Below are 10,064 nucleotides of genomic sequence, written 5' to 3'. Positions count from 1 at the left end.
TCATGTAAATAGAAGCTGATTGCCAAATATCTGTCGTAATGAACTAATGCATTGAATACAAGTACAGATCGGTAAAGATATACTATTAAATATCCATTTAAAACAAATACAGTTATTGTATCGCTTTGACTGTTGACCAGTTTTCAAATTATGAAAAAATATGAACAAATTATCATTATTTTCAGAAATGAATAATTAAACTCATCATAGATACCAGGATTAAAATTTCATATTGACGCCAGACGCGCGTTTCGTCTACAAAAATCTCATCAGTGCCGTTCGAATAAAAAAATGTTAAAAAGGCCAAATAGAGTACGAAGTTGAAGAGAATTATGCTTTAGTAATGGCATGATTTAAGTTCTATAGTAGAGTTTTTTCACCGCCGCACACCGCCACACACCCAAAAAACAGCGCAGAACACCAAACAAATAATCTAAAACTATGAAAATATTTTATAATCAATTTTACGTATTTAAGTAAACAAAATAACAAATAAAAGGGAAAAGAGACCACCGAATAACACCTTAAAGAATACATACATTAAAACCGCAAAATATTCATGATTATACATTTTATCCGGCATATCTTTCTTTGTTTTTTATTTAACTTTTGTTATAGCTAAATAAAGACCATTCTCCAAAACTTAGAAGTGGGGTATAAGTCAGTGACAAAACAACTCATACTGGGTAAACCGTTAAATAAGACAAGATTGATTTATTCTGTTGATCGTTCTGTTTTGAGTCAATTCCATTCCCTTTTCATTCATTCATCAATTTTGTTGGTTGAATTGTTCGGTCCCTTTTCAATCGATAAACAAAATTTGAAAATCGGTTAACTAATGTCTGCTTTATTTACAGTTTATAGATTTTATCTTAAACTTGTATGACGTATTTGTATATTCCCTCTGATTTACGTTTAAAGAAGAAAATCTTAATCCAAATGACATTCTTAGTCAATACTAAAAACTGAGGTTGTGAATTTCAATCCCGCCCATGAAAATGAGTTCCCCATTAACGTCAGGTGTTTCTATAACAGGTGACTGGGGCATTACAATTGCTTTATTATCTCAAGTGTACTTTAAAATTGATCTCTTCATTTATTTCTGATTAGTTTTAAAACAATTCGAAATGTGCAAAAGTTGAAATAATTATTTTGGTAATACGGAGTAATTCCAATAAATATTCAAATTCCTACTTGCTACATAAACGCTTTAAATCATCAATTGTATTTTTTTTTTGTCGTATTGGGTTTAAACGGACATTCGCTATAATTTTGACAAAAATTTAAAATACGATTCCTTTGTTTCAAGTATTAATAAAAGTAGAATCATGAAATAATATGTCGTCATAAACAGTCAATTTGTCAAAATAAGCTTAAAATCCAACATTACTGTTGTATTATAGGTTTGCAAGTCAATAATTTAACCTCAATTAAATTGTATGAATGTGACCTTCAATTCAACTCCCTAGCCTGAGATCAGATACGCATGTACTAGATGCATTCAACTTTTTAAAGGAAAAGAATGTCAAACAATGGAGGACTATTCCGTTGACTGATTCGATCCACAACAAATCATTCTTACGCAGGTAAGCAAGATTAACATATCTTTTAAATCTATTCAAAGTGATATCAGGCCTAGAAAAAAACCAACTACACGTACTTGATATCTATTCATATTCAACACGATATTGTTTTATATGACCGTCGACAGTCTTCGGAGGTCTTCTCGGTGGTTATTTGGGGAGCGACAAGTCTCAAATCCACACAAACATCCTGACAAATATTACCGAGGCCATGAATTGATAGTTGTTTATATCAAACTGTTAGTAATTTTGATATAAGTTTAAGTATATTATAAATCAAATATGAAAATATTACAGCTAATTTAAGTCTACCTTAACTTACGAAGTTGCTGAAACAAAGTTGTATAAAACTATATAAACTTTGGCTTTACTTCTGTTTATCTTTCAAAAAAGGAATAGGTATATGATAATAGAAATAGCAATAATAGAAAAATCATGCCAGATTATAAACATTATGCTTATCATATCGATTAACAAACAGGGTACTAACATCTTGATACTTTGATTTAAAAATGTCACTTTTGATTTCACTATGGTATCTTATGCATGTCGAAAGTAAAATATTTGATAAAAAAAAATATTTTACACATAGTTTTCAGACAAGATAGATATGAGCAGAGACATGAATATATAAGAGAGGGGCAAACGATACCAGAGGGGCAGTCAAACTCATAAATCGAAAATAAACTGACAACGCCATCGCTAAAAACGAAAAAGACAAAAAGACAAATAATAGTACACAAGATGCAACATAGAAAACTAAAGACTAAGCAACATGAACTCCACCAAAAACTGGGGGTAATCGTATATGTCTCTGATACGAGCTACAACCTTCCCCAAAGAATATATTTCACACATAAACAACTTTATAAATAACTTTTTTATCAATATATCTTTTTTATGTAATACTGCTTCTATTAGCAGAAATATTAAATGTTCAAAATGAGGCTATTTCCGGCGTTATCAGTTTGAAGTCTAAATGCAAGTGTGCAAGGAAACACGCAAAAATAAATACTGATATATCTTGTGAATATCTGATGAATGTTATTTGGTAGATTTATAATACTTTTTTCTCGAATTCAAGTGGCCAAAAAATAGCGATACACCCCTTCTGCTTTACACATTTGTTTTAAATATCCATTCTAATAGTTTATCTCAAAACCATCGTAAATTGTATGGCCCTTTTTGTAACAAGGAATTTCAAATAACCTTGGAGTAGATCAAATTTACTTACACATTTTGCCTTCATTACAATATTCATGCATTCATCAACTCTAGGTAGAGACTGATTTTGTCGAAGTGTTAATATATCTTACAATGTGTAACAAATCTTCGTGATTTAGCATGTTTGATACTAAAAGATAAGGTGGGCTCCGATTTACTTTCCTTTTCGTTAATGGTGAAAACAATGAAACGTTTGTCAATTTATTAAAAGTTTCTGTTTCTGTCGTACTTAACATATCAAAATTGTTAGATAATGCATATTTCAAGTCATGAATATGAGTTGTTTTCATTCATTCGATGTGTTTCAGCTTTTGATTTTGGCATTTGATAAGGGACTGTTTTGAATTTTCCTTAGAACCCGGTATTTTTGTTATTTATTTTTCACTACCAATATGTTCAAAAAGACAATTTTCTAATATGTAATCTATTTTTCATTTATCATAACGAGATTTATGAGGGTTTTAAGATGGATATTTTTAATCAGTATAACAGCCCTCACATCTTCTTTATGATATGCAATATTATTAAGTGTCGTTTTATTTGGTGTTATTGGCAATATATTGATAGACTCGTAAAGTTTTGCTTAATTAAATGTGAGAAATTACAATTGTACAATTGCTATGCTCTTCAACTTTGTATTGTTTGGCATTATAACTATTTTGATACGAGCGTCACTGATGAGTCTTGTGTAAACGAAACACGCGTCTGGCGTACTAAATTATAATCCTGGTACTTTTGATAGATATTAACACGGTCAGGATAGTCGTTTGATATTACATACGCTCTGGTGATAGTCTCTCTTTTATAAATATTTTGATATGAGCGTCACTGATGAGTCTTATTTAGACGAAACGCGCGTCTGGCGTACTAAATTATAATCCTGGTACCTTTGATAGCTATTAACACGGTCAGGATAGTAGTTTGATATTACATACGCTCTGTTGATAGTCTCTCTTTTATAAATATTTTGATATGAGCGTCACTGATGAGTCTTATTTAGACGAAACGCGCGTGTAGCGTACTGAATTATAATCCTGGTACATTTGATAATTATTATATGGTTTGATCATAGAAATATAACACACAATAACATTTGTATTGAGACATGTCAGAACAGTACGGTATTATCTTCATTGTATGCTGATTGTCTCTCTTTTGTATGATTTGATCATAAAAATATGACCCTCTCTTTCTATCAAACAAAGTATTTCGATAACCTTTTTGCCAACAATGTATGGTAAAAAAAAATGAAACTGTTGTCAACCAATTATACTTCTTTCTCTGGACAACTTGTCATTCCAGAAGTTAATATCTGTAGGTTGTTTTTTTCTATGGTTAGCATGTCGATATGTACTATTGTATTATGTATTTGTGTATTTCTATGTCCTGAATGTTCTTGTATTTATGTGTACTATATTCCTGTAATGTTGTCATTTTAGTGGTATATTTAACATTACAATAAAACCGAAAGGTTTGGCTAGCGAAAAAAACAAGGTTCAACCATTTTTTTTAAATGTCCTGTACCAAGTCAAGAATATGGCAATTGTTATCTTATAGTTCGTTTCTGTTTGTGTTGCATTGTCATTTGTTTTTTGTTCCACTTCAGTGTGTATGTTATTTCGTCATTTTCCGCTTATAATTGAAGTGTTTCCCTCGGTTTCAGTTTGTAATTTGTTTTCTTTCAATCAAAATATGACTTTTGAACAGCGGAATACTTCTGTTGCCTTCATTTAAAGTCTCTGAACGTTTCTTTTTAATTATAGTTTTATTTCTTAATTCCGAACCATAGTATTTTCAAAACTTCAAATGGGACTCTGGCACTAGGATTAAATTTGAGTTTGAACAAAATAAAACCTAACATTCTGTAGCCAATAAATAATTTCATCCAAATCCATAAAATTGGAACCTTGATCAGACAAAATATTTTATTCATACTTAAAATGGGGACAATGGTACATTGTACCACAACTTAATATGATTTTGATCTTACATAAGCCATATGTGGAGCAGGATCTGCTTTCCCTTCCGGTAAACCTGAGATCACCCCCAATTTTTGATTGGGTTCATGTTGCTAAGTCTTTAGTTTTCTATATTTTGACTTCTGTATTTTTATTTGCCTGTTTGTCATTTTATTTTTAGCCATGGCGTTGTCAGTTTATTTTCAATCTATAGTTTGACTGTCCCTCTGAAATCGTTGTCCCTCTTTTCAGTAACTTTTCATTTACGTGTTGTTAACACTTACAACATAATTCTTGACATCATTTGTATGATATATTTTATATTTAATTTTTTATGCTAGGTTTTTATAAACTTTTACAGATACAAATATTTATATTTATGCATCTGTTAATTGGCATAGAAAATTATAATCTTGTTATAGTTTTACAGTAGGTAGATCGAAGCTAATTCAATTAGAATACTTTTATGTAAATCCTATTATGGACGCCTTAGTAATAAAGAGCCTAATTAAGAAGAGTTTCAAATTAAATCTGCACATTAAATGATATAACTGTAAATTCAGAAATTATTGCATGCATTTATTATTTCGATTTTGTCATTTAAGACCAAAACGTGATTGAAATTTTTGTAATTTTGTGTATTTCATGTAAAATAATATCAAAATGTGAGTTTATAAATTATTGCGATTAAAAAAGTCGCATTTTTCACAATAATAAAAACTTCGCAAAATTTTCTGAATTTACAGTACCCATTTTTTTACACGTCATATGTGCTATTTACATTTGCTATCCCGAGAACTGTATTTTGCTTAAAGTTTGTGAGGTGATAGTGAAAGGGAAGACTTGAACAAGTTCCAAACTATAAAAAAATAAAGACAAGACAGTTTTTTATGTTTTAGATTTAATAAATTAATATATTTGTAAATATATATTCATAATTTACAACACAATATAAATATACAAAGCACCACAATGAAATCACAGATCACATACTAAAAATTCGTTTCAAATTGAAAATCACATTATGGGAAGGATCACAGAATATACATTAAATTTTTCTTATCGTTTATTTTTAGACACCACAAAATACATTCATCACAAAATATACATAATATTCTGCGAGATCAAACAATTTATACAAATGCCACAAAGAACATTGAAAACAGATAATATATCAAGTTGTACATACTTCACATGAGAACATTACATAACAATTATAAATATAAAGCACTTTAAAAACAAACAAATAAATATTTACTTTAACTATTCATATCTGCCCTTTTGAAAGGATGGATGGATCAAGAATATTTTTATATAAATGACCATTCACAGTAAAAAGTTGAAAATCTGGGACATCGTGTGGTCGAAGAATTAAAGTATAGCAGGTTATTTTCGCAGGGTGTAAATTTTCACGGATAGTACAAAATTGCCAAAATAAATTCTGCCAATTAAAAAGAAAATTTACACCCACGAAAAAAAAACCTATAAGGTAGTTGAAGACTACTGAAACCAGCAGAGTGCAGTCTTCCTTTTATATTGTTTATTTTTCTTTTCTTTTTTCAAAATAGGACATTACTCCCAAGTCAGGAGAATAGGCTTATTGTAAAAAAAAAATAAAATGAGGTAGGTCTAATTTCCAGGAATTTTTTTCAAAATAGCTTTTAGAGTTTGACCTTATGATTGAAACAAACACAGGGTAAATTAGTCCTACCTATGTGGGAAATTATATGCAGTCTCCTAACAATATCTGGTAAGCTGTAACATAGGAGCTAAATCAATCATCTAGACATCATTCAATATTTGAACCTGCCACTCGTTCACAAAACTCTTACGATTAAAATATATCATAAGTTATACTGAAATGTGCATGACTTACAAGTAATTTTTCGAAGATATTATGAAAATAGAGCTACCAAACATTTTACCATATGGCATATCATAAACAGTGTAGGTAAAATTATCATTTTCTATCTTATAAATTTTAAGGAAATGTCTGTGTGTTCAGTGAAAGGGTAAATATGATCATCATTTCAATCACTTTCTTCAGCCTCTTGATGAGATACTTATTGTATACAAACATCAGCTTTCTATACAAATATTCATTTAGTTTAATAACAGTATCACAATTAATTGCACAATATGCTGTAGAAATTTAAATGCACCAATTCAAATACAAAACTTAGTAAATGAGTGGATGAAAATCTATATATATATATAAAACAAATTTCAGTGGTGGGAGGGTATTCAAGGGGTTGTTACTTCCACTTTTATGGATGATCAATGCTTTTCTATAGAAACATATGGTATGAACCCCCCTTTTTAAACGACTGGATCCACCACTGAATTTACATAAAAGTCAAGGTTGTTAAATTATAACAAATGTGAAACTTTGATTCATGCAGGGAAACCGATAAAAACAAATATATTGTAGACTAGTATTGATCCAAAAAATGTATATACAGACACAATTTTACATCAGTTAAACCACACCACATCATCAGGTGATATTATTGAAGATAACACTCTCCATGTCCTATGAGATTTGAAAAGACAATCTTTGAGATTGGACTTGATCAGTAAAACTTAAGTATCTTAAAAAGTAAGGAGAAATTTAGAAAACAATTCTGAAATCTTTGAAAAATAATGGAGAAATCCAGAACATAAAAAAAATGTGCAACATAATATTTTGTCTTTAAAGGTGAAGGGTAATTGATAACATTGATCACTTTATGATTTTCATTATTTTTTTAGTTTTTATTAAGTAGATATAGTAGGCCCTAAATCTTAATGAACACAATTTAGTGGATTTCAAATGTGTGAATACGGTGACAAGAAAAGATTAACAAGCACCTACAATACTTTTAACATAGAAATATTGGCAACAGTTGTCTTATTTTTGCTCCAAGTGTTCATCAACGAAAAAACTTGCTTACGAAATTGATACATTATATTATTTTACATATAAAAATGTAAAGAATAAAGACTTAACCTCAATGAAGCAAAAATAAGATGTGCTGCATAAATATTTTCATTCACATGTTCAATCAATTTCTGCCATCCTTTCATGTCCTTCCATTTAATGTTGAGTGTATGAAATGTTCAGACTTGGTCGATGGACAAAAAATGTGAAATTTGAATGTCTACTTGAAATATTTTCAAGGTGTAAAATTGATCCAAAACTCTAAATTCAAAAATTCATAATAATATCTTATGAAAGACATGAATTTCTTGGGGATAAATTATTCTAAAATTATGAACAATCACTAAAACTTTGTAATGGGATAGACCTGGAACAACAAATAAAAACCCATGAACTTAACAATGATTTCAGCACACAAACTACTTCAAACTGGTATTCATGAGTGTTTATAATTTGACATGCTAAAAATCTGGTATCCAAGATTGTTTACTCATAAAACAATATATTTCAGTGGTTTGAAAGAAAATATGGATTACTTCTACAGTATTTGATTTCTATCAATAGTTTGATTGAACAAAAACAAATGAATGTCTTGTATAACACCAATGCTAGACTAGAATAATAAACAATATGATTCTTCATAATGCTTTTGGTCAGGAAATTATCCATAGAATTCTTAAGATTCACCTCTTTAGAATTTGTTTATATTTTATTTCTTCCTATTAATGTGCAACAATCTGAAAAAAAACAATCACAAAATTTGTAAGAGGGAGTTGTCATGAAATATTGAGATAACAATATAAGTAAACAGATGATAATTAATGTGTAAAATATAGGTCACAATGACGATTTTATATAGATATGTCTAATTGAGATTGTATTGTATCCATTTTATGTGACTGCCGTACAAGTGAGAGGTTTAGCAAGCTATAAACACAGGTTTAAATAAACTCATCATAGATACCAGGACTAAATTTTATATATACGCCAGACGCGCATTTCGTCTACAAAAGACTCATCAGTGACGCTCGAATCCAAAAAGGTTAAAAATGCCAAATAATCCAACATTTTCTACATAAAAAATTGTAATCCATTTGTTTTTATTTTTATTCTAGTTATTTTACTTCTTCATACTATATATAAAGATACATAGTTTATTCATCAATGCTTTGTAATCAACATATATGTTCTTGAGATAGATTTGAACTTCCACATGACAACAAACAAGAACAAAATGACCTTTGTATGAGACTTTCCAAGGTCTAGCTATATATAAAGGCAACAGTAGTATACCGCTGTTCAAAACTCATAAATCCATAGACAAAAAACAAAATCGGGATAACAAACTAAAACCGAGGGAAACGCATTAAATATAAGAGGAGAACAACGACATAACACTAAAATGTAACACATATAGACAAAATCCCACGAGAATAACAAATATAACATATATATATAACATCATGTTTATACATAAAATACAATTTTCCTCTACAATGAACAATAGTGACTTTGAGATAATGAACAGCAATAAAAATGCTGTTCCTTTACTTTTTGTGTATGGACTTTAGTTTTGTTTTGCTGTTCATGAACTGATTTTACCTCAAGGATAGATACCCCATATCCAATGTTTTTTTCTAATAAGATGATACTTACCACACAAAAATGTCCGTTTTTGCCTTTCTTCATACTATCTACTGGACCTTTCACAAAGTCTATAGTTCCTGCTTTACCCCCAGAAAGTCCATGGCTAATGCTGAAAGAAATTCAGAATATGAAAAATAAACCCTTCTTATTTTTTCCAATGTTCTCAGGCTAAACAAGAATGTGTCCTTAGTACATAGATGCCCCACCCGCACTATCACGAACAGACAGACACACAGACCGAAAAAAACATAATGCCCTTAAGTGGGGCATAATAAACTGGTCTGTGTTTTTACATCTTTAACCTTTTTGATGTTTATTAACTGCTTTACCACATTTGTATTTCTTAATATCAATTTCTTTAATCTTGCATACCAAAAATAGCTTCAAATCTATTAAATTTATGAAAATTCTTTTGCTGACAAATTTGGCATTGCTTTAATAGAACTTTACATTGTCAGTGTGATATTGCAAAAAATACAGGAATGTTTAGTTAATTGGGTGAAGAAAAAAACAATTTGGGACACTGGAAGTCAATTTCTCAGGGGCACATTTGTAAAAAATTTGTTTTTTCAAAACACTGACAATGCACAACCCAAATATTCTCATAACTAGGTGCAATATTAGCATTTCCACATCTATTTAATTATAATATGAGATACAGTGTTTGATCGTTAAATTTCATCGATATTTTTCTAATAAAAATTCTGTAATTTTCATGAAAAATACATCATA

General features: G+C 29.7%; 1 protein-coding gene across 5 annotated transcripts in view; it reads right to left on the bottom strand.

Moving 5' to 3' along the window:
* Positions 1-5,834: 5,834 nt before the first annotated feature.
* The window catches only part of LOC139528139 (unconventional myosin-Ic-like), a 49,751-nt gene continuing 45,521 nt past the window's right edge, over positions 5,835-10,064 (bottom strand). For all 5 annotated transcript variants that reach the window (XM_071323982.1, XM_071323984.1, XM_071323986.1 and 2 more), the window contains exons 30-31: positions 9,342-9,441; positions 5,835-8,422 (exon numbers count right to left, since the gene is read on the bottom strand). In XM_071323982.1, coding sequence (XP_071180083.1) covers positions 8,408-8,422; positions 9,342-9,441 — 115 coding nt within the window. In that variant the 3' untranslated portion in view covers positions 5,835-8,407. The remainder of the gene's footprint in view (positions 8,423-9,341; positions 9,442-10,064) is intronic.

This window comes from Mytilus edulis, chromosome 6 (genome assembly GCF_963676685.1).
Source record: "Mytilus edulis chromosome 6, xbMytEdul2.2, whole genome shotgun sequence".
Lineage (NCBI taxonomy): Eukaryota > Metazoa > Mollusca > Bivalvia > Mytilida > Mytilidae > Mytilus > Mytilus edulis.
The sequence above is the reverse complement of the archived record's forward strand: the minus strand, read 5'-3'. Positions and strand labels throughout refer to the sequence as shown.